General features: G+C 37.7%; 2 protein-coding genes across 3 annotated transcripts in view; one reads left to right on the top strand and one right to left on the bottom strand.

The window, feature by feature from the left end:
• The window catches only part of galnt14 (UDP-N-acetyl-alpha-D-galactosamine:polypeptide N-acetylgalactosaminyltransferase 14 (GalNAc-T14)), a 60,146-nt gene extending 41,760 nt beyond the window's left edge, over positions 1–18,386 (top strand). Inside the window, exons 4-15 of one of the 2 annotated variants that reach the window (XM_088404035.1) lie at positions 2,380–2,447; positions 4,275–4,340; positions 7,259–7,380; positions 9,734–9,821; positions 10,153–10,237; positions 10,304–10,407; positions 10,517–10,643; positions 11,984–12,076; positions 12,383–12,466; positions 13,573–13,717; positions 15,828–15,974; positions 17,133–18,386. In XM_088404035.1, coding sequence (XP_088260161.1) covers positions 2,380–2,447; positions 4,275–4,340; positions 7,259–7,380; positions 9,734–9,821; positions 10,153–10,237; positions 10,304–10,407; positions 10,517–10,643; positions 11,984–12,076; positions 12,383–12,466; positions 13,573–13,717; positions 15,828–15,974; positions 17,133–17,420 — 1,417 coding nt within the window. In that variant the 3' untranslated portion in view covers positions 17,421–18,386. The remainder of the gene's footprint in view (positions 1–2,379; positions 2,448–4,274; positions 4,341–7,258; positions 7,381–9,733; positions 9,822–10,152; positions 10,238–10,303; positions 10,408–10,516; positions 10,644–11,983; positions 12,077–12,382; positions 12,467–13,572; positions 13,718–15,827; positions 15,975–17,132) is intronic. The other variant, XM_088404036.1, reaches the window with a different exon arrangement.
• Positions 18,387–19,011: 625 nt separating this feature from the next.
• LOC148407352 (phospholipase A and acyltransferase 2-like) lies at positions 19,012–25,527 on the bottom strand. Its single transcript, XM_088403725.1, has 4 exons — positions 25,288–25,527; positions 23,258–23,378; positions 20,150–20,448; positions 19,012–19,491 (listed from the first exon to the last, which is right to left on the bottom strand). The coding sequence occupies exons 1-4, from the start codon at positions 25,303–25,305 to the stop codon at positions 19,396–19,398; spliced, it is 534 nt and encodes a 177-aa protein (XP_088259851.1). The 5' UTR covers positions 25,306–25,527; the 3' UTR covers positions 19,012–19,395.
• Between the last annotated feature and the right edge of the window lie 75 nt (positions 25,528–25,602).

The raw sequence follows: 25,602 nt of genomic DNA, 5'->3' as shown, positions 1-25,602 counted from the left end.
CTAACAAAACAGCAATGCGAGTTTTGGCCGAGTTAGCAGCCTGAACCGTCTGGCCTTTGCGTGCACGCTCGCTAAGTGATGGGAGGGGGCGGGGCAGTAAATAAAATGTCAACTATAAATAACTTAGCTTGTGGATTCCCTCAAGTGGAGCGCTCCGGGCCACTGCGGGCAACGCCTCATTATCATCATTTTTTACAGCGGGATGGATCAAGTCTATCTTTTTCGATTTAGAAAGCTTCATCTTTATGCCATTAGGACTATTATTTATTACATGTATTTTGCATTGGGATCTTTATGGCAGTTTATCAACAATTCGCAGCTTATCATCTTCCCAATTTAGAACATCAATTTTTCCAAATCATTATCGTTATTCCATCTTTATGTCACATATAATGCAAATTTTTTGCAGTGGAATTTCATCTAAATATTCATTTTTTGGTTATTGGCCGGGCTTATTATCGAGAGCCAATATTCATAATTTTGATATACTGTATATCAGTCAGTCAATTTAAAAAAAATGACAGCCAATATTAACACATTCAATCCCAAATATATTTTTACATTTTTTTAAGATTCAGAAATTCAATCCCAGTTAGCTACACCTATTTCTTTTTCTTTCTTTTTTTTTTAAGTATTTGACTAGTAAAGCCTCTAAAAATGGCTGTTGCCTAATGAATGAAATCCTAACGTAATCAACTATTTCAGGTAATGAAATACTTGAGTAAACATTGATTTTAGGCGATTTTTAGATTCATTACTTTAAATAAATATGTCATCAAATATGTCGTCAATTAGTTCAAGTGCTAATGCTGTCAATTACTTTAAGGATTTAAGTACTCAAATAATTGAAAGGTAGTTAATTTCTTGACGTAATAAATGGCTTTTTTTAGACTCTACTTTAGCCAAGTACTCTAATAAATAAACAAAAAATATGTCTTTGGGACTGAGTGGGTGAGTGAGTGAGTGAGTGAGTGAGTGAGTGAGTGAGTGAGTGAGTGAGTGAGTGAGTGAGTGAGTGAGTGAGTGAGTGAGTGAATCGCCATCACTGAATAATTTATTTCTGTGTTCAGTTAAATTAGAAAAAGATTCTGCTGGTCCTGGGAACATTGCAGCTTTTGTTTTTTATTGTTTATATTATTTCTTTATATTTTTATTATTCATTTTATTTAATATGAAAAAAGTGAAAATTCAATATTTCTGTTATTATGGGATTTTGTAGAACTTCTTTGACTGTTAAAAATATATGGGGAGCTTTTTACCTGTTGAAGGTTTAACCTTTTGTCAGAAGTTTCCTACAAAATGTATATTTTGTCTAAGATGTATTTAGAAAGAAATAAAGAAAGAGAAACTCAAGAAGAAACTCAACACTATCAAAATAAAAAATTGTTTACTAAACAGATGTTTAACGACATTTCAATAGTTATGTTAAGTTTTGTAATATTAATAATATACAGTATATATATATATATATACATATATATATATATATATATATATATATATATATATATATATATATATATATATATATATATAATACTGCTAATATTTGTATTATTCATTTGCATTATTATTCATAATAAATTATTCATAATAAATTAATAATATATCCAACATATCAAACATTTGAATGACATTATTTGCATATCTTTATCAGTGGTTCAGAACCCATCAAATTATGTTCATATTAATCCCTTCAATCCCAAAGACGCATTTATACATCTTTACAGAGTCCCGACATTCAATCCCATGTACATATTTATTTATTTTTTTTAAATATTAATTAACAGCCTTTTTTTCAGTGAGATTGAACCCTTATGAGGTTTATGTTTATCTCCGTATAATATTTGAACTCTATGTTTCTCAGATTTTTTTTGTACCCTATTTATTATGCATCTCATTAATATTAATCAGTTCTGATAGTTTATCTCTGTAAGATCTGAAGCTGCTTATTATGGTTACGTTGAACCCAGTGGAGTTTGAATCATATTTATTTTCCATATTAGCACCGCTATGGCTTTGATCCCCCCCCCATGTTGAGCCTTCCCCTTCCTCCACCCCGCCCGCCGGCGGCCAAAGCCGTGTGTAAATATTGAATATAAAAGCCGTGCTCGGACAAAAAAGACATTTTCTCATTTTGCCGGCTCACAACTTATGAATTTTTGATGTCTCAATCTCCAGCTATAATGAAATATTTTTTTCTCACCCTGGCGACAGAAAGCTAACACATTTCCAAGGAGGAAATTTAGCCTGACATTTTACATGTCTTCACTCAAACGCGCACGTAATGGAGTCATAAGATGTGCGATAGTTTGTTTGTGCGCGCGCTTGTGTGTGTGCACGCACAGGCGTGTGTGACGCATCGTGTTCCTCTGTCAGTGTGTTAAACAGAACTCCTGTTCATCTCATCCATGAGATCATCCTGGTGGACGACTTCAGCGACGACGGTGAGGGCGCACGCTCGTCCTCCTACACATTCGGTGGTGCAACACATGTAAACAGGCAGTCTAACAAAAATCACATTTCTATGGTTACCAAGCTGCTTTTGTAAGTTTAAATCATGCTTTATTGTGAAAAGCAAAAATAGATGTACAGGCAAAGAAGCTCCATGTCAATGCATGTGTGTGTTTTGTGTGTTATGTCAAGTTAGCATAAATTAATAGCATCGGATTTTAATCGCAATCACGATACTGGCTGCCACAATTAATTCATCTGATCCTCTGCGATATTAACATTTATAAAGCCGGTTACAATACATGGCAAATTATCCTACCATCAGGGGGCGATATTTTCCACTTGTTTGCATGACATAAGCGTCTGCTCTTCTCACCCCAATATATTATTTACCAGTGTGAAATGGCGTTGAGTTTCTCACCTGATTCCTAATGAATACCGTGGTAGCTGTCAATGAGGACCCATTTGAAAAATTTGGAAAAAAAATTGAATAAATTTGGTTTGAAATCACCAAGAATGACATTTTGAAAGCTAATTGATTAAAATTTGCTTAGAAGAATGTGCTTGGTTCTAAGTAGGCTTCATTTTTTTTGGTGGTTTGCAAGTAAGTCAACTGTGTTGCCCCCGTGCCAAGTTTTTGCCATGTCCTGAGTGACTGAAGAGACTTATTTTTTCTTAATTTTTATTTACTTTATTTATTTTAGTTTATTATTATTTGTAAGTATCAAGCCTTGAAGCCTTGTTTATATACAGTACTGCTTGATTAGAAAAAAGGGCAATAAATAAACATGTTTGACCAAACAGGATGAATAATCTTGATTTCAATTTTGACCAAAATAATTGTGATTATTATTTTATCCATAATCTAAATGTACATTTGTAATGGAGAGATGTTAGCAATATTTTTACCTACAGTTTTTACCAGCTATCAAGTAAGCAGCTAGCATTTAATTTTTTTGGCATGCTAGCTTTGTTCAATGTTTATCATATAACAAGTAGAGGCACATAATTTTGTTGTATTTTATGTTACAATAGCTTTTCAAGTGTTTAAATGTTTTTTGGGGGTCACCATTTTACACATTTGAATCATTTACTGCGAATAACAGTAAAATAATCATCAACATGTTTTATTATTCGAGTTAGCTATCTCAGCTACTACCTTATGCCTTATATATTGATTTAAAAACTCAAAATGGTTAACTGTACTGTTTTTAGTCTGTGCACATTATGACATTAGCAACATTAAAAATAACACTGCGAGATAAGAATAACCTAATATTGTGGCTTTAAGTTTTAAGTCGAAATTTTAGGCGGCCATCACTGCTCACAGTCATGTATTCTTTATCCTCTGCTAAGAATATTACTGCCGCACTGAGAACCCAAAAAAGGAGGTTCCTGTGCAGTGTCTGTCCCATACTGCCCCCAGGTGGCCAAGATGAAAATACACAGTAATTTAAGAATACAATTATTTTTGAAGTAAAATTGGAAGAGAATAAATTATTCAGCCTTTTTTGGACTAAAGTGTTCTTTTTTAAACTTCTATTTTATTGTCATTACCGCATTTGTCTGTCAAGTTTCCAATTAAAAAGCAGTATTATGGATTGGTATTTAAAAAATAAATAAAGAAATAAACCTCAGCCTGAATTTGAAGATTGAGACGTCTATTTTGCAGTCAGAGAGCGGACGCCGCGTGTAAACAATGAAAATCTCGCCGGCTGCAGTATTTTCAGTAATAATACAACAAAACGTAGTTCATTTTTAATAATTCATCGGCGAGCTGCTTTCACTGCATGTTTCATGTTGTGCTCTTTTGTTTTCAGCGAGCGACTGTCAGCTTCTCACCAAATTGCCCAAAGTCAAATGTCTGCACAACAGCAAGAGAGAAGGTATGTGCCTTTTATTTATTTTTTTTTTTACGCTCACCTGTGTGAGGTCCAACGAGCCTGAATCCGACTAAATGAGGACGTCACGCGTCTTCTGGCCCTTGAAATCCACTTTCACGCTCTTAAAAATAGAATGCCAATGATGACGATATGCAAAAGGAATGTGACAGATACACAATGTGTCGGATTAAGAGGACATGGCAAGCCTATCAGCATTTACATGCGTCATACAGAGGGAGAACAAGCGTGACAGGAACTGCTTACAAATAAATAAATAAATAAATAAATTGCACGTTCTTTTTTTCGCATTCAGATCAGCCCTCGGACAGTTTGAATTAAGAGCAATACCTAGATAAAGTGAATTCAACACTTAATGTAATGTTAATGGTATTGCGATTCTACTTGCGAGCCCTGGTTGAACTGATTTTTTTTCCCATGCTTTGACTTGAGAGCAAAACCACATTATGGCCTCTATGGTGGCAGCGAATTCAAGTCAACACTTAGCTTAAAGCTAATGCTATTGCAGTTCTGCTCATGAGCCCTTGTTCAACTGATTTTTTGTCATGCTTTGACTTGTGAGTAAAACCTAGATATGGTGGCAGACAATTCAAATAAACACTTAGCTTAATGCTAATGAAATTTAGCATTTAAATCGTGATTCCACTGATTTTCATGTTTTGACTTGAGGGCAAAACCTAAATAGACACTGTATGGTGGCAGTGAATTCGAGTCAACACTTAATGCTATTTTCCTTCAATTTTGCGATTGAAATTTCGAGCCCTTGTTGAACTGATTTTTTTCCTTGCTTTGACTTGAGAGCAAAACCAAAATAGACCCTGTATGGAGGCAGTGAAATAAAGTAAACACTTGGCTTAATGCTATTTTGAATCTATATTCCGATTCAACTTACGAGCCCTCTTTGAACAGTTTTTTTTTCTTTCATGCTTTGACTTGACAGCAATATTTTGAAACAGACACTATGGCGGCAGTGTGGTGGCTAAGTCAACACTTAGCTTAAAGCTAATGCTATTTAGCGTTTAATGTAACATGGAGCAATTGCTCCAGTGTATTATAGTGACTCCTTTGCAAAATGTTGTTTGCTTCTATTTTATTAAGTTTTATACATAATTATCATTAGTGATGCTATTTTTTCCAGCAAATAATCCATAAATAAACATAATCTATCTTCTAGCGCCACTGCACAAAATACTCCTTGAGATACCACGAAATGTAGCCAGACACGGATGGTGTGAGACTGTTTAAAGTCCTTTTTTAATCCCCATTCAAAATAAGACCTTGTCATGTATTCTTTATCACCTGCATTGAATGTTTAATATAAGTGCTGCACTAATGATCTGGAGAGGAGCTGCAAGTGTTCATTTTAATGGGAATACATTTCGTACCTTCTACTACTTTGCCCTTTTTATCCGCCTGCTGCCTTCGTCCTTTTTCCTTCCTTGTTCCCCTTCTTTGACGACAGGAAGGCGAAGGCATCCGACACGGTGTCACTGCCCGCTTTCATTACATCACGCGCCCGCACACACACGCACGGCCAATTTAGCCGTTTGGCTCGTTAACACTTTATGACTTCAGGTCTTCTTTCTTGATTGTCTTCGGCACCCATAAATACGCACCAAGCCAAAACTGCGCGCGCACACACACACACAAGCAGTTAGTTGTAAAAAAAACACCTTCATATACCACGTTGCCCATTCTTCATTGTTTCTGTGTGTGTGTGTGTGCGTGCGTGTGCGTGCGTGCGTGCGCCCAAGCAGAAAATAAAGCCTTATTGAGGATGAAATGGGATTTTAAATTGGCTGAGTCTCGGCCCGACGGCACCGCGTGAAACTTCTGACAATGTCACTGACACACACATGCATGCACACGCGCACACACACGTCAGTGAATATTGATCATAGCATTTAGTTGAAAGAGAAGAGAAACCCGGCTTGACTAACAAGCTCATTTACACATGCGTCCACACACACAGGAAGTGATGACTCAGTTCCTGTTTCATGTCATGTGCCAGGCTTGTTAAAAAGGTTGCATCCCCGTCTCCCACAATGACCGACTGTAGGCGAAAATCAACAGGATCAATACTTTTTTTTTTTCGTTTTTTTTTTACCGTAAATGTAGAAAATGTGTTTCCGTTACTTAATGGCATTTTTCTGGCAAACGAGTTGCTGTATTTTACTGTAAAAACAGATTTTTTTTTTGGTTTGTTTACACATACAACCAACAGTTTTGCAAAGGAGTCACATTTTAGCCATAATATGCTTCATTTTACAATTAATTTGTTCTTAGTTTGAAATGCTAACTGTTCCTGTCACACCATTAAAACATTTTCAATTAGATTAAAACTGAACATGAAGGCATACAATGTTTTGCAAAGGTGTCACTACAACACAATTTTGTGATAATTTGCTTCATCCTCCAATTCATTTGCTCTTAAATTGAAAAGATAAACATACTATTCTTGTAACAGCATTAAAGTTTTTTTATTATTATATCACCACTAAACGAAATAGAGGCATGCAATGTTTTGCAAAGGAGTTACTGTAACGAAATGTTGCAGTGATTTTTTTTTTTTTACATGTTCTAATTAGTTTGCTATTAATTAAAATATATATATATATATATATATATATATATATATATATATATATATATATATATATATATATATATATGTACTGTTCCTGCCCGGCATTAAAATACTTTAGATTATTAGATTAAGACTAAATAAAATAAAGGCATACAGTGTTTCGCGCTATGAACACAACTTTGCAATAAGTTGCTTCATGTTTCATGCTTTTAATTTAAAAAGATAAATTTATTTTACTGTTCCTGTCACAGCATTCTAAATTAAGGAAAGCTAATAAAAAATGTCAAAGGTCTCCTCCTAAACCTTAATGAATCAGGTCTGATCCGGTCGCGAGTCGGAGGCGCCGATGCGGCGAGCGCCAAGGTCCTGGCCTTCCTGGATAGTCACTGTGAGGTCAACAAGGATTGGCTGCCCCCTCTTCTCCACAGGATCAAACAGGTGGATGCCGTCCTCACACACCTGCGTCCGCTTCCTTCGTTTCATAGCTTTCCTTTTTCCTGAAGCTTCTTCTCATCGATCTTCTTATCCTTCAACCTTCTTCTCCTTCCTCTTCGTTTTCTTTCGCTTGACCTCTTCAGGCGTCCCCTTCTTTCACCCATCTGGCTCCTTCCAAACGCCAGCAAAATTCTTTGCTGACATCAATGATTTTACCACTTGGAGACATCCATCTCATTCACCTCATTCTGCATCATCCGTGTTCATGCGCAGTGTGTGTTTGTGTGTGTGTGCGATGAAAGAGTCATCCATCACCCGCCGCTTGGCGGCCTGCACTTTGTATTGAGATTTAAATGTATGTGTTATTGATCCGAGTGAGTTAAATGTTGTAATGTCTGGAGGCCCAAGATTGAAGCTTCTACAAGGCCTAAAATAGAACTAAATCCTTCTCTCTTTTGCATAGATGATAATATATGATGGCAGTCTATATTTATTCATTTTATTTGGTTTTATAAATAAGATCACCAAAATATTAGGAAAAGCTCTTGGTAGGAGGCATGCGAAAAACCTGACCAACTAAAACCTGACCAAGCTTAATCTTGAATGTTTAGAATGTAGCCTAGTCGCAGATATTTACAACCTCGCCACGGCACCATCTCAAAGATTTAAAACAAGACTTGATCTCTAGGTTTAAAATTGTAATTGCCCTTACTGGTTAATTTGGGACCTAAATCCTAGGGCATTTAGGCAGAACTAGCTGTCCATATTTTCAAGATGGTAAAACCTGACCTTGTTTTAGACCCTGTCCCAGGTCTGATTTCATAAATGATAAAACCCGACTCATGCCTATAAATCCTGACCTGAACTATTGTAATAAAAGATGAACCCTAACCTAATCTAATTATTTAAATGGGAGAACCCGATTTTAAGTAACCACAAAATTCACCTGATCGAAGCATTTCAAAATTTCATATTTGACTTATTCAAATTTTCTATGACAATTCTCCCAAAAACTGATCACTCAGGACCCAAAACTGGTCCTGCATAATCCCAAAGGTTTCCAACCAGTCCTTATCTTAATTTTAATAGTGTACAATTTGATCTAACTTCTAATACTATCTAACTAATGAAACTTCTGATCTGATTTAGCCATCATATCAGAGGGTTAAGATCCTATCCCGAGATTAATCGCAAAATCAAATGACCTGACACATCCTATTTTTATCATCATTGCAATCATGTACAATTTGACGTGGTTCTAATATTTAAAACTTCTGACCTGATTTTAGACTATTTCAGAAGGTTTAGGCTCTGTCCCAGGAATAATCTCAACGGCAAATAATCTGACCATGGTATGATTTTAATGTTTTAATTTGAATATTAAGGATTAACCTCAAGGAGGGTTAAACCTGATCTTGGACTAATTTTAAAACATTCAGCCAGAAAAATGTATAACCTTAACCTGTATTTATTCCGAGATTTCAGACCTGACCTAAAATTAATCTCGAGGATTCTTGAAAATAAATAACCTTGCCTAGGATTTAGTCCAAGATTTCAGACCTGACGTAGGTTTAATCTCAATGACTCTTAGACCTGACCATGGACTGGTATGAAATCTTTCAGAACTGATCTTAGTTTAGCCAGAAAAATGGATGACCTTACCTAGGATTTGCTCCCAAGATTTCTGACCTGACTCCCTTGTAATCTAAAAGACCTAAAACCTGATACAGGATCAAAGTTGCAAATCTGATTGCTGGCTCAGTTCGTTCTAACAGCAGTTTACAACAACAAAGGCGAGCAAAGTCAAGCGTTTTTAAAAAGCACACGGATTCGTCTGACCAGTTTTCAATAGGCCGTGTGCATGGCGACACAGCCGCCGTCCTCTGAGCGCGCACCCCGCGGGTAATGGCCCGCGACCGTCCCACCTGCCGACTAATATTATTGGCGGCCGTTTGACCGCGCTAATGGTGGCACGCTCCATCATTAAAGCCGCCAGCTCCAGCCGGCTTTTCATCCCTGTGTAGAGGCGACGGGACGCCAGAGCGACATTGGAGCCGGGCCACAATCCTTTAACGGCCACTCGGGATCTCGTTTAAAGGTTAACGGGGGCGCTAGTGAGCCAGAAAGTTGCAAAGGTTTCACAAAACCATCTTTTATTGGATGGCAAGGTCTTTTTTAACCGCAGAAAGTCAGATCCAGTTAACTCCAGTTGATATTATTGATGATACGAGCCTCAATGAACAATTGTTTTTCCATTTATTTATGTTTCTTATCTATCAATTGCAACAAATTGCATATGGAAGCGATAAAGGATGGATGTTCATATTTTGCTTTTTTACATGTGCGTTTCCCTCAGGATCCAACCAGAGTGGTCAGTCCCGTTATTGACATCATCAACATGGACACCTTTGCCTACGTTGCCGCCTCTGCTGATCTAAGAGGAGGTACACCAACACCACCTCTTTACCTGGACCTCATCAGACCCACAGCAAAGACTTCAATGTTTTACCTTATCTCTAGGGCCTAAAACCTTTAAAACCAAGTTCTCAATCTTAATGACTTTAAATCTGACTAGACTTGATCTAAAAAATGTGAATCCTGATTATGATTTGAGAAAAGCCAGACTTCGGCTTAATCCCAAGCACCTGAATCCTGACCCAGTCCTAATCCCAAACACTTGCCTTTGGTTTGACCTTGGACTTCAGATCTGACCTAGGGCATTTCTCAAAATACAGTCAGAGATTGGATTGATGTATTCTTTTTTATCCTCATCAGGTTTTGATTGGAGTCTTCATTTCAAATGGGAGGGCCTATCACCCGAGGAGAAGGATCGCCGCACTGACCCCACCCTGCCAATCAAGTACAACACACACGCACAAACAAAAAGACAAACAAATGGGATGCTGAAATTTGTCCCACGTGACAGGACGCCCATCATCGCCGGAGGCCTGTTCGTGATCGACAGCTCGTGGTTCAAACACCTGGGCAAGTACGACACGGCCATGGACATATGGGGTGGCGAGAACTTTGGTGAGTGGTTTTACCGCACAAATGCACAAATCAAACAGGTGTGTCCATGGATCAGATTCAGGAATGTACTTCTAACACTAAAATGACTCAAATTAAATGTCGGTTGCAGAGATCTCCTTCCGGGTGTGGCAGTGTGGCGGAAGTTTGGAGATCATTCCTTGCAGCCGTGTGGGTCACGTGTTCCGGAAGAAGCATCCGTACGTCTTCCCGGAGGGCAACGCCAACACGTACATCAAGTATGTAAACAAACGCTATTGTTTGAGAAAACGACAAGCATACAGGCTCGAAACATATAAGCTTTTATTATAAAGGCTATTAGCGGTCAGGCTATCCGTATTTAGACTATTAGCATTAAGGCTGTCAGCATATTGTATCTCAATGGGAGTCTGTAAACAGGAAGTGGATTCGCAAAATGACACCTCTGCGTCGTTGTGAACATTCCACTGAAAAGTGTGAGGGGTCTCCTGCATTTCGGATCAATAATATTGTAACAAATCAATGTGGGGAAAAGAGCAAAAGCTATTAGTAAACTGGATATTAGCATACACTGTAGTAGCATAAAAACTATTAGCATACATGCGCTTAGCTTGCAGGTATGCATACAAGCAATCAACATAAATGTTATCATTTGTCGGAGTCCGTAACCAGGAAGTGGATCCATCATACAACAACTTTGTCTCTATCTTTAAATTCCACAGGAAAGTGTGATGGAGCACCTACCATCAATAAATATCGTAAAAAAGTTGTGTGGGAAAAAACGATAAGCTTATAACTGGAATATAAGATATCATAATAGCTATAAAGTTATAGCTATAGCAATAGCTATTAAGCTAGTAGCTTATACACCAGTAACATAATTTTTAGCAAACAGGTTATTAGCATAAAGTATCTCAAATATGGGAGTCTGTAAACAGGAAGTGGATTCGCAATATGACACCTCTGCTTAGTTGTGAAGAGTCCACTGAAAAGTGTGATGGGCTTCCTGCATTTTGGATCAATAATATCGAAAAAAATCTATGTGGGCAAAAGAGCAAAGGCTATTAGCATATAATGCAGTGTACAAAGTCCATTAGCATATAATGCAGTGTAGTAGTATAGAAGCTATTAGCATATAGGGTCTGTGCATACAGGCTATTATAACAAAGACTTTTAGCGTACAAGCTATCAACATAAAAGTTATAATTTGTCAGAGTCTGTAAACAGGAAGTGGATCCATCATATGACACCTTTACCTCCTTGTCAATATTCCACCAAAAAGTGTGACGGCGCTCCTACATATAGGATAAATATATATGGTAAAAAAAAATGTGTAGGAAAAGGACAAATGCTATTAGCATCCAGGCCAGTTGCATATTGGCTATTAGCATAATTTGTTTTTCTCAAACATGTTATTAGCATACAGGCTATTAGCATAAATGCGTCAAGTGTCATCAAGCGACACGTCTGCATCCTTGTGAAGATTCCATAGAAAAGTGTGGTGACTCCTCTATATTTCTGGATGTTCTCATATATATCGGCGTGGATCTCACAGTATCAACAAGGTGCGTGTGTGTGTATGCGTGTTTGTGTGCGTTAGGAACACACGGCGCACAGCTGAGGTTTGGATGGACGACTTTCGCCTCTTCTATTACTCGGCTCGGCCGGCTGCTCGAGGAAAATCGTACGGAGAGTAAGAATACATAGTCACGCGCTTTCACATAAAAACACACTCTCACAAACACACACACACTGACTCCTTCCAGACGGCGTGAAGTTGATGATGATCATCACATGTTGGTGGCGGTGTCATCTTGACTTCATTTGCATTTGGGTTGCAAAATATGTCGGCTGCTTTTAAATGTCAGCAGTTATCAGCCGCACGCAGACGGCGCCGCTGACATTTCTGACGCATCGCCGGCCGCCATCTTTCCGCCGGGCCCGCCATGACGACGGCGCTGTGACGTTTTGTGTCTCACGGAACTTTTCTGGTCCGCAGCATCGAAGGACGGCTGGAGCTGAGACGCAAGCTCAAGTGCAAACCCTTCAAGTGGTACCTGGACCACGTCTACCCGCAACTCAAGTCAGTACCCCTTGGATCCATTTTTGTGCCACACACACTTGACTCATTAGAACTTTGTTTTGTAAATTGATCCTAGAACATTAACATCAATGCCTTGAATATTGGTAAAAAAAAAAAAATATATATATATATATATATATATATATATATATATATATATATATATATATATATATATATATATGTAAAATGGTTATGAAATGTGCAGATTTTTTTCCCTAAATTATTTTAATTCATTAATAATAATAATAGTTTTTTTTCATATATTTTTCCCTAAATCACATTAAACAATATTAATTGGGGGAAAAGCTCAGCACAATGTTTCATACCTTTTTTTCAGGTTAAAATATTCAAGATGTGGGTGTTATTGTTTCAGATCAATTTACATATTTTTTTTTTTCATCATCAAACAGTAGAATTGGTTAAAAGTATTTCTAGTTTGAACAAGGTTTGACTATTTTTTTTCTTCAGCCACTTTGATGCATTTTATGCTATTTTTTCGGATTCAAAATAAGTTGTAACCTGTAAAAAGTTAACCTTTGCAGACAGTAGATTTAAATGGCTTTTTTTTTTGGTGGGAGGGGGGGGGGGGTAATGTTAATAAGGTTACAATTCTATATATAATTATCTCATTTATAGCCCTAACCTGAACCAAAATCCAATTCTCACCTATACTCTAAAATCAAGCCCTGAAAAAGAGGTCCGAATTTCCAAAATGTCCCCACTATGTGGGTAAAAAAACTCACAGCGGTCCTCACGCCGTATAAAAACACCCACACACACATACTGCACAGCGTTAATCCCCTGAATGGAGTAAAGAGTGCGATTCTCGAGGGAGCGCCCCCCTCTTTAAATGAGGAATAACCTTTGAGGTGTTATTAAGATAGCAGATTGAATTAACCACTTCCTCCAATTGATCAGCGGAGAAACTTGGCCAAGTATTAAGCCTCTAAAGTCCACTTGCGTCCTTTGCAAACACTTCATCTCGATGCGCTTGATGAGCTGCTCCTATTTCTTGTCTTCGTTAAGATCATGCGGCTAAAATGACCTCATTTGCAGTTGTGTGGATTGCCCGTCGTCAGTTTTTGTCGCGTTCGGTCCGTCAGAGTCCCCGACGACTCGGACTGGCAATCCGGCCCGATCCGACAGCGGCAGAACTGCTTGGAGTCTCGGCGGGTGGACGGCCAGGAGACGCCCGTCCTCATGTTGGCGCCGTGCGTGGATAAGGACGGCGGTCACGCACGCAACCAGGTCAGCCAGGTCAAAAAGAAGATTCCCGTTTGTTGTCAGAGCACGTTTCCATGCCATCTGCACAATACACGATTGAATATATTTGATACTTTATGAAAACATCACCTTCATTGCGACCAAGCATTACTACCTTTAAATGGCAAAAAAAAAAAAATAAATCAAATCAATCCCAGGCGTATTTTTAAGAGTCTTAGATTTTCAATCCCAAGTACTTTTTCTATTTATCTGTTTATTTATTTATGCGTAAAATGAATTTGATATACTGCATTACCCTTATAGTTTCTGTCGGAGGGCCATAGTAAATGTGAGGTCAAATAAATTTTACACATTTTGAAATCAGAGGCCGCTAAAAACTGTTCATAAGGGGTAATGGTAACAAACAAAATGTGTAAAGGTTGAAGAAAACATGCAACATTTGGTATTTGAGTTAGATATTTGAATTCATAATGAGCATTTTGTGGGCCACATAAAATGATGTGGTGGACCGGATCTGGCCCCCGGGCCTTGAGTTTGACATCGGTGGTCTAGCCTGTAAAGATGTATAAAGACACCTTTGGGGTTGAAGGAGTTAATGAAAAAAACAAAGGGGAAAATAGCAAACTGTTATCAGAATAAATGTCATTCTTTTAATATAGTTTTTCAAACTCAAAAATATTGTAACCTGGTGACCATTCTGATTTTTAATTGTTGAAAATTATTTTTATTTTGGCCAGTAAAATACATTTCTTTAAAATTAAGGGATATGTGTATATATATATATATATATATATATATATATATATATATATATATATATATATATATATATATATATATATATAGAGAGAGAGAGAGAGAGAGAGAGAGAGAGAGAGAGAGAGAGAGAGAGAGAGAGAGAGAGAGAGAGAGAGAGACTATAAATATATTTTAATATGTTGCTACCCATTCTATGTTCAATAATTAAAGTGGATATACTCCATCGCCAGTGGTTCTTATTCTCAACTTGTGTTTTTTCAATTTGTGGGAAATACTTTTTTCAGCCTAGTACCCCCTAACCAGCAGAAGGCTTTTTTGGATTGAAAAAAAAAAGGACTAAAAAAAGTCTAGACATAAAATAAAGGCATGTAATAATTTGAAAAGGTTGTCACATAACATCTTAAAAATTGTTGATTCATGTGCCAATTAATTTCTTTTTAATTTGAAAAGTAAAATATGTTGTCCTCCCATGGCTTTAAATAACATGGAATAGTTTCAATTGTAACAAAATAAAGACATTGAACTAAAATGAAATTAAGACAATTAAAAAAAAAATACTGTAAGAAAACTAAAGGAAAATCTTAGTTCAATCCTGTTGTTGTGTTTGATTTTCCAGGTTTTCATTTGTTTGAGTAAAGGCTCTATATAACAAGAAAGTTCAAGCAATCATCTGTACTTTTTGACCCTTCAGCTCAAAATCACTTCGATGCTACATACACCTATTTTCAAAAATACTTTAAGCGGCACCCAATAACATGAAAATGAAGGCAATCTTTTCTGTTCGAAAAGAAAAAAAACACACAAAAAAGTAAAAATATGCTTCATTTTTCCTGAAGCAACTTTTATATTTAAATTCAAAGGCCACCCGAGTGTGATTATTGTCTAATTGAGGTCGTGAGCGCATGTCGTCCAAGCGCGACGTCTCAATTATGGCGCCGCGTCCGAGTTGAATGTTCGTGCGTCAATCACCATGCTAATGAGTACATTTACGCCATGAAGGGACACCTCATAATCATGTCTGACAACATGCTCGTTATTTAGCCATGGCTTCATCTGTGTGTGTGTGTGTGTGTGTGTGTGTGTGTGTGGTAACATTCAGCATATTAATTGTCGGCTATCGTGTCAATATCGTATTACCAAACACAAGACATGATTGGAAAGGACATGATGTCCCCACCTGAGGACACTAAGACTTTGTAAGGTAGCTCCAGTCAACAAAAGACACCAAAAAGAAATTTCCAATACAGTGGACAAAAATAAAATGTAGGCATCAGCACAGATGCCCGATCACGACTCACGACTGCCTGATCGCGACTCCTGTTAAAAAGTCAACGTATTTGCAAATGTAAAAAAGAAGACATGACTTTTTGCGCAGGAGTGGATCTACACTGCGGGCCGGCAGATCCGACAGCAACGCGACGCTAACGCAAAAGCCGCCGACGACAAATGCGTCTCCGTCACCGCCACCTTCCCGGCTTCGCAGATTCTACTGATGCCCTGCCACGTGGAAGACGCCAAGCAGGTGTGTGTACTGTCATTGGCTGATGCCCACATCACTCACTGGGTCAGGTCCCGCCTTCAACCCTGAGCAGTATTTTGTCCCATCCTTTAATTTGTACATCAAAGGGATAGCATTAAAAGAAGACATGAGGGAGCTGAAATTTCACCCAGATGATGACAACGTGTCAAAGTTTAACATGTCTGTACCAGAAGTGCGCCATTACTTGGCTAAAATACCGCGAGAATGCTGTGGTAGAAAAAAAACAAATATGGTTCAAATACTGCACAAGCCACACACATTCAAAGTTACAGTGTGCAACATGGCGGCGCCAAGTGGACAAAAGTCATGCCTGCTATTGTATTGGCATTTTGCAGAATTCGTCTGCCCCTTTTGCTCACTCTCACATATACTTGCACTTTCTCACACTCTACTGACTCTGCTTCGCTCTTGGACGCTCTCGCAATCTTTCGCCCTGTCTCATTTTCTCTTTCGTTCTCCATCTTTGTCTCATTCGCTCTTTTACTCTCTCTTGCGCTCTTCCAGGCGCTCGCTCTCTCACTCTTTCTCTCTCGCTCTCAACTATGCACCACACACACACACTTGTAGTTACCTGACCACTGGGCACCTTGACGACGTCCCCAAAGCCCCTGCAGCGGAAAGCAACCTGACAAGTCATAAATCACCTGAGAGAGAGAGAGAGAGAGAGAGAGAGAGAGAGAGAGAGAGAGAGAAAGAAAGAGAAAGAGAGTGAGGGCGGCTATGTGAGAGCAGAGAATGGGGGGGTAATGGTGGAACAAGCAGTAAGTGGGAGTCATTCTGTCAAGAGCGAGACACACTATATGCCATCAGCAACTGCTTCATTCGTGTGTGTGTGACTGTGAGAGATCTTCCTTTTTTCGTGTGAGAGGCAGGTTAGCTTTTTTTTTGGTGTGTGTCAATTCTATTTTGCGTCATCACCCATGAATCGCTGTTGATGTGGGGAAAAAGGCCTTGACAGTTTTTGTGTGAAAGTTGTTTTTATTTGTATATGTGAGAGCAATTCACTAGTGTATGAAATTATTTTTATCATTTATGTGGAATTTCTATTTGTGTTTGCGAGAATTGGAATTGAACTAAAAGGTTGGCTGTGGTCCAGGTAAGCTTACTTCCAGGTTAACCTGTGTGACTCCGCCCATCCAGGAAGTGTATTTGAATCTGTGGTGTGTATCCATCCATCTCAGCGCTGGCAGAAATCGGGCACCCACTTGGAGCACGTGGCGTCTCGCTTCTGCCTGGACTCGGCCATGGCGTTGGACGGGCTGGACTCGTCTCGCATGCTGGTCATCGGCCCGTGCGAGCCGGGCGCCTCCACGCAGCGCTGGGATGTCCCCTTCTCCTGACCCCGCCTCCAGAACCAAATCTGGACCCCTGCAAATCCTCAAGACTACTAAGGGAAAACGGGCCTTTGCGCGGTGGTTCTCAAACTGAGGCCCCTCGAGCTGTAAATTGCACACAAACAAGCACGCCGTACCCCCAAACGTAGAGTCAGGAGACAACCTCTGGACACGATTTTGTGGACAAGAGACACCAAGTGCACCTTAAAAATTTTCTTTTGTTTATTGTTTCTAGGCTACACACAGCTGACACAATAGGCACTTCTCAGCATGACACAAAACTTCAAGCAATTTTGAATTACTTCTTTTGCGGGATGAGCGCGCCCTCTTGTGGTAACAAAGCTGGATTGCGACTCGTTTGTGCAGTGGGTTTACCCAAAATACACACACGATTGCAATGAAGAGCATTTTTTGCTAAAATTTCATCGACAAATTTACGCGTGTTGATGACGTCGTTTACAACAAGTACGTAGAATTATACCTTGTAGCAGTTATTCTCAACCACTATTAATTCGTATAAAATTCTAGAGATATTTTTTTCTTCAGTTATATAATCTATTTTCAGCAATTTAACATTAACAAATGCAAATCAATAGTGAAACCATTTCCATAAAAAATATATATAGTCAACATTAGCTGCCTCTGTAAACCAGTCCGTAAACCACTGTAACAACTAAAATTGCTTTAAAGCGTGTCTTAAAATGGAAATGATTAATTAAACTATTGTCTAAAAAAAGAAATCCCGTATTTTCTTTTACGAGTGTCTTTCCGTTGTTACCTTCCCAAGATGGCGGCCATCACGCGCACGCTGATTGACAGATTGGGTTGCGTGTGCAAATTGGGTAACCACGAGCGTGCTTGTGTAAGTTTAACATGCATGTTGCTGGTCATGACTCCCTCCTATGTGTTGCTGTGCATGTTTTATGTTACGCACACACACTTACTTACGATAATGAACTGTATTGCAACATTTTAGTGTGTGAACGGTTGACCGACCGGAAGCGTGCTCTTCGAATTGATGGTTTATTTTCATCTCAATAAAGTTTTATAACGTAACCGATCACCATTGCTGGAATATTATTTTCAACATAAACGCCACTTTATTATGGAGCACTGAAATTGCAGTAATTATTTCATGATATTTAAAAAAATATTTTATCTCTTTGCCATTTAATGAAACATTGAATTTTTTAATTCCATATTTACAATTTTAATTAATTCATGGCAAACGTATTCAATTAATGAAACAATTTATTACATTTTTATTAAACATTTAATATTATTTCATTATTTATTTGATCTTTTGGCCCTCCATACTTTATTAGGTTCACACTCCTTAAGGATTCCACGACACAATATAATTGGGGAGTACACAAAGACAATCGAAGATGCAAGTGAGGCCCCGTGTAAATAGCAGGTTTGGCATGTTGGACTGCATTACAAGTTTGTAACAACAGGGTATAAAAAGTGTACACACCCCTGTTCAAATGCCATTTTTTGTCAAGAAGAAAAATTAGAAAATCACTTCAAAATATTTTAAGCTTTAACCTGCACTACTCAGTTATGAAAAAAAAAACATTATATGGCACAATGAAGCACAATGGTGGTAAGACAGTCTTAGTATTAAAAATTCAGGTTTCTACTTGAAAGCAAAACAAATAAGCAAAAAACACAGAAAGAGACGGTTCAAGAACAACTGAGCTTTATTTGAGGTTTATTCCAATGGTGACAAGGTTATTTTAGCCTAAGCACAGTGACCACTTTATTAGGTATAAAAAAAAGGCTAAATAAACGCAAAGGGAATATGTTCAACTCCAGTCCTGTAGATGGCGGTAATGAGCATTAAAAAGGTGCACCAACCATTCTTGGCAAGTTTTCTTTAACCACAGCGCTATCTGTTGGAGTTTTTGGGTCAATGACCCACCATTTGAGAGAACTCAACTTTTTTCTTTTTCTTTCTCTTTTTTTTTTTTTAAGTCAGTAGCATCATTACTCTCCTGACTTTATTTTATTATTTCTTAATAAAATTGTAAACATGTTTAAATGAGTTGAGTGTAGTGTATGTGTGATTAGGAAGTGTCCTTTTCTGTGGCTTTGGAGTCAACAATGTCCTGGAAGGTTTTGGTGGCTGACTTGGTCTCTACGTTTTTGGGCTTGGTGGGAATCTGTGGAAGGAAGACATGTTAGTTAATACGCTTTTTTTTTTTTTTTTTTTTTTTTTTAATATCGCACATATATTAAATATTGCACATCATCCTCCACAATTAGAAAAATGTGTTTTTTTTTTTTTACGTTATTGGGAAATTGCTCTGTTTGAGAAATTTTGATATTATGCTACTGAGATGCAACTGTCACCTTTGTAATATTTACGCTCGCATTTAGGTGTTTATTATAATGATGTGTAATTATCAGCAACAGCAAGTAAACATAAATGCTAATGCTATGCAACTCAGATGTTATTTGGCAATGTTAGCTTAGCTTTTCTACACTGTCTTTCTAATTCGCGGTTGTCCAAACTTTTTCCTTTGAGAGCCACAAATGGAAAACTAGAAAATGTAAGGGCCGCGCCATTTTTTACTTTAACTTGTGAAACATGGTAAAAATCAATAACACAAGCAATTACACTTTGTCTGTATGGTTACAGTGTGTACTATCAAACATTTTATGGCTTTTTTTAAATAGCATTTTGGCCCATGCCAAAATGTATTTTTAGTATATGCCACGGGCTGCAAAAGTGTGGAAGGCGGCCCATAATTGGCCCCCGGGACATAGGTTGGACACCGGTGGCCTATTTCGCTCAAGAAACAACGTCTCGGCGAGTACCTGGTTGCAGACGGCTTTCCCGTATCGCACAAAAGTGGCAAAGTGCTCGCAGTTGAGCCAGAAGAGATTGTAGGTGAGCTCCTCGTTCTCCAGAGCGTCGCGCCGCTGCCTTATCTCCTCGGGCGAGGACGGCGTGAAAGCGTGGCGGTTGTTACTGATCAGGATGTGGACGCCGCTGGGGACGGTGACCTCGCCCAGCGGCACCCGCCGGATGCGGGTGGCGCCCAGAAGCAGGTCGCCGCAGAGAGGGAACACCGATTGGATAGAAGTGCGGATGTTGTTCATCAACTGGCCCTCCTCTGCGCCACACACAAGTTGGAAATGGCTTATGAGGACAAACAATTCCTTCCTGGGTGTCTTAATACTATGTTGACTCATTCACTTTTCTCAGTCACTTTTACCCCATGAATATTTATATGGTCTACGGCGGGGGTCGGCAACCCGCGGCTCTCGAGCCGCATGCGGCTCTTTAGCGCCGTCCTAGTGGCTCCCTGGAGCTTTTTCAAAAATGTTTGCACATGGAAAAACATGGGGGAGAGACATATTTTTTTGTTTTAATATGGTTTCTGTAGGGAGAAAAATATGACAGAAACATTCTTAACCCATGCTGTAAAAATGTGTCGAATAAATATTACATTTCAACATTTCTGTCAACAAAGAATTAGGTCATAGCCTGCGACACGCGTTTCTATCAGCAGGGCGGGATTGTTAGGCAAGTGGCCGTTGTAAACAAACCGGCGGCCATGGGCCAAAGGGAAAAAAGAGAAAAATAACTGAGGAGAACAGAGGATTCAACGACCGAATCATCTGCGTTTGTTGCCAATGCGGAAGGATTGCCTGAATGTTTGCTCTGTAGCGAGAAGTTATCAAATAACAAAAAGAGCAACGCGGAAAGGGCATTTTCAGGGAAGGCATGCTACATTTGCAGCCGAGTACCCAGTTGGACGCGAGAGAAAATGTGCGATTGCATTACTTAGCTTGCAGTCCTATGTCAAGATTAAAGTTACATCTTACATGCCCGACCAATGTTGAGAAGCTGACCAGTGACGTCCGAAAACAAAAGTCACATTAAATGGGTAACAACACAATAGGCACATATTTAGTAACAAAGTGCCTGTTTTTATAAAGTAATATCTGTCTGTAAAGTGATTTTTGTCAGTATATATTTGGAATGACACTTAGGGGTATTGTTGTGTTTTGTTCCGAGGTCCGAGGATAGCTGCGTCGGTTACAAAAGTGGATGCTTTTTTTGTTTTACCCTTGCGCTGACTTGTTGGCATTTGCACAGACATCAAAGCTAAACTGTATTGATGTGATTTTGATTTTATGTATTATTATGAATTATATATTTCAAAAGGCTGATGTTTTATTTTTATATTGTAATTGCAGGCTGATTTTTATTGCACTGTGTTGTTGTTTTTTCTCTAATCCTTAAAATAAAAACATCAACAATCTGATTTCTCTAATTCCTTAGTATTGAAATGAAGTTAAACTTGAGGTGGCATCGGACAAAAGCGTAGTCACGTGGTGCATCATTACCACCAGGATGCCCTGCAGTAAAAATAAACATTTAATTTTAAACATTTAATATTTGTAGTTAATAGTAGGCTAAAATAGCAACCATAGATACATACAACATGTGTTGGCTTCATTACAAGGCTTATATAAGGCTTATCATTTAAATTGTAATTTTTTTCGGCTCCAGATATATTTGTTTTCTGTTTTTGTTTTTTTGTCCAATATGGCTCAACATTTTGGGTTGCCGACTCCTGGTCTATGGGGACCTCTAGCGGCTAACAATAACAACAATTCTTAACGTTAATGAATGTTTAATCCTCCTATTCTCTTTGCGAAACGGACATACAAGAGACAATTTCGCACAAATACAACAGATAACATGAACGAGTTACTTTTGGTCATGAACTCTGCACTTAAATAGAATTTCGAATCGTATACGACTTAACGAGCAAACAACCACACGGAGAACATATCCTCAATTGGACTACATTGAACTTTCGCGTACGAAAACATGCAGTCACGTGACACGGAAGGCACGGCGATTACATTGTAAGCGTGATTGTGCAAATAAAACAACTAAACGACACTTGTAACTCTGGCAAACAAAAACATACAACATTTTGAGCCTTTTATAAAAGCCTTGTTGCCCTCCATTGCACTTCTGGCTGAATGACTCAAACAAAGTGCAAAGGAACTGAAACTCGTGGCGTTCGATCTCGCGAGATCTCGTCCCATCCCTTTTGCTGGCTATACTGTACCAACACTGCCAGTGAAATTTGAGATTCCATTTCAACTTGGCTAGCAGTGAATGAGTTTTAAAACATCAGTTTAGAACAAAGGTATGAGTCCTTCAAAGAAAAAAACACACCTGCCACCGGGAAATATTTCTGTCAACTTTTTCATCAGGCGTGTAAATGAAATAATGCCTCTAAAATGATTCTAAGAACTAATTGCAAACATTTTTATTAAAGCAGGAGCCTCCAAACTTTTTCCTCATTGGAAGGAAAATAGAATGAGGTGAGAGCCATGCTGTTTGCCCCCCCCCCCCCCCTTACTTATTAATTCAATCCCAAACACTTATTTGCACTTTATTCATTTACTTATATATATATATATATATATATATATATATATATATATATATATATATATATATATATATATATATATATATATATATATATATATATATATATATATATATATATATATATATATATATATATATATATATATATATATATATATATATATATATATATATATATATACACACACACACACACTGTATATGGTAATAATAATGCCATCAATACTGCTTCAAGGCTTTTTGTTAAAGGTGGAGAGGCAAATAATGATTTTTTGCTGTCTAATCTACCATTAAACATTTTCTTTAGTTTTCATTTAATTCTAAATAGCATTGCAGGCAACGTTCAAAATATCATTTGAGTATATGCTGCGGGCCGCTAAAATGTGGATGGTGGGCTGCAAATGGACACCTCTGCGTTAAAGCATTCCGAAGATGTTATTAAGATACCAGGGAATTACTTTGATTCGTGTTAAAAAAAAAAAAAACACTTTTCTGCTCACCTGCAACAGCAAAGTGAATCACATGACCATCCTCATCGTACACACCCCAGTGCGAGTAGCCGATGGGGTAGGAGAACTCGATCAGGTCTCCGAATTTGGCCGACGAGGCGATCCCCTCGATCTGCGCTCGGGATACAACATTAGCATGATTATTATTATTTTTGTCCCAGTGTTAATAGACATATTTGATGATGGGAGATACCATGGTAAATGATTGTGACACACCTTAACCGGTTGCACTCAAGCAGGTTGCACTGCATTACTACGCAGGTTAAAAATGTGTGCAAAGGCACAATTGACTCTCAAGTCCAAACGGGAAACTGTTAAGTCCCACATAGTGAGCAAGAAATCCCCTCAAATTCCAAAAGCCATTTACTTGAACAATCCTGCGCAGCCACAACACCAGTTTGATCATAAAACATGTTGTCATTTATCGTGATACAAACAAAAAAGTAAATTGGTAAAAATTTCGAGAAGTTTCATGATGTTTTTTCATCAGGTTCCATCCATCTGACTATAGTAACTCATTCAATCCCAAAGACGTACTTTTGTGTTTTTTTTTTCCTAACAAAGATATTCAATTACAAGTGCTTATACCAGGGGTGTCAAACTCCTTGAAGCTTGGTAAAACCATGGTATACGTATATTTATATAACTTTAAAACAATTTAAAAAACATAAAATGTATTATTAATATTTATATTATTTAATACTGTCCAAAATAGTACAGGTACGAAATCAATATTAGTCATAAAAAATTTCAATTTTTCATGTATTAAAAAAAATCTGCTCTTTTTTATACTTTACATTACAAAATCATCTGGCGAGCCACATTAAACCCGTTTGTGGGCCAGAGCCGGCCCACAGGCTGTATGTTTGACATCCTGATTTATACTGTGTATCTTAAAAAAAAAATCAATTATTCTAAGTGTTTGGCTAAAAGAGGGTCTGAAAATGATTGTTGGATTAAAGAAGTAATATTAAATTACTTTGTATACACAAGTAAAGAAATCAATGACTTTAGGTACTTTTATGTACAAAAGTATTTGATGACTTTAGTACTAGTGATAAAGTAATAGATTACTTATCAATTAGGTACTAAAGTAATCGATTATTTTAGGTAATATAGTACGAAATTAGCTTCATAAATTAAATGATCAAGTACCAAAGTACCAATGGTAATCATTTTTTAGAATTTTAGTAAGTAATCAATTACTTTGGTATTATGTACTTTGGTATTATGTACTTAAGGGGCTAAAGTACGCATTTAAAAAGATTACTTGGCCAAACACTTGATTTTTTTTTTTTTCAATAAGCACCTGGGATTGATTATGTGGACTTTTAAAAAATCTAAAAATAGGACGTTGGGATTACATGATATAAATATTTCAAACTCGCGTTTTTATTTGCAAAAGTAATCATTCTTTCATGCCGGATTCTAACCTAGAAAAAGTAAAAAAAGGAATGTTATTCAAGCAAGTTTATAACAAAATAACTAACATCAGATTATTACAAACATAACCTATTTGCTGATCTACTTCTTTGAAATTTGCAGTTAATCATTACTTTTGAAGTCAAAGAAGGACTATGTAAAGCAAATGGGCAAATTTACTCAACAAATATTTGTTTCTCTTTCGGTATACATTTCATCTCTATTTCAAGCATTATTACGCAAGTCATTTTGTGCTTAGTCACAAATTCAATAAAACAAAACAGTGCGCTTGCTCTTTTATTGAACAACTCTGCTAATATTGCTAAAGTATCATTAGCATGCTAAAATATTATAATATATTTAAAACATCTGTAGTTATCGCCACTACTTTTTATCTGGATTTGACGTTACAATATTACATTAGGGTGGATTTTGTAGCGCCACTTAAAGGCCGATCTAACATGGATTCGTCGACGCACGAAACTATCAGTCTATTTTTTTGTTTGTCCACAAAAAGGCGTTTATTTTTACATGCAAACCAATCATTGATCATTTAAGAGTTTTTTTTTGTTTTAAGAGCTGTTTTTCGTGCTTCTCACCTGCGCCTCCAGGTCCATGCTGGACTCCTCTGACGACTTGAAGTTGACTTGTGCGTTTGTTAGTGTGAAAAAGGTGCGCGTGTCACGTGTGTGTATATTTGCAGGGTGTGTGTAAGCGTGCAGTTCAGGTTTGGATACTTTGACGCATGCACGCACAAGAAGGAAGGCAAAACGAGTTCAAGTACAAAAGCACAGAGAGTTGATTTTTTTTTCTGCTTCCAGACAAAAGATGATCATTTAAATAGCGTATTTGAAGTTAAAATAATACATAGTATAAATAAAGACACATGAAGCGTTTGAGAGAGTAAATGACGT

This window comes from Hippichthys cyanospilos, chromosome 20 (assembly GCF_059441005.1).
Source record: "Hippichthys cyanospilos isolate Australia breed blue-spotted pipefish chromosome 20, RoL_Hcya_1.0, whole genome shotgun sequence".
Lineage (NCBI taxonomy): Eukaryota > Metazoa > Chordata > Actinopteri > Syngnathiformes > Syngnathidae > Hippichthys > Hippichthys cyanospilos.
Note: the sequence above shows the minus strand (reverse complement) of the source record. Positions and strands in the feature narration are given on the sequence as shown.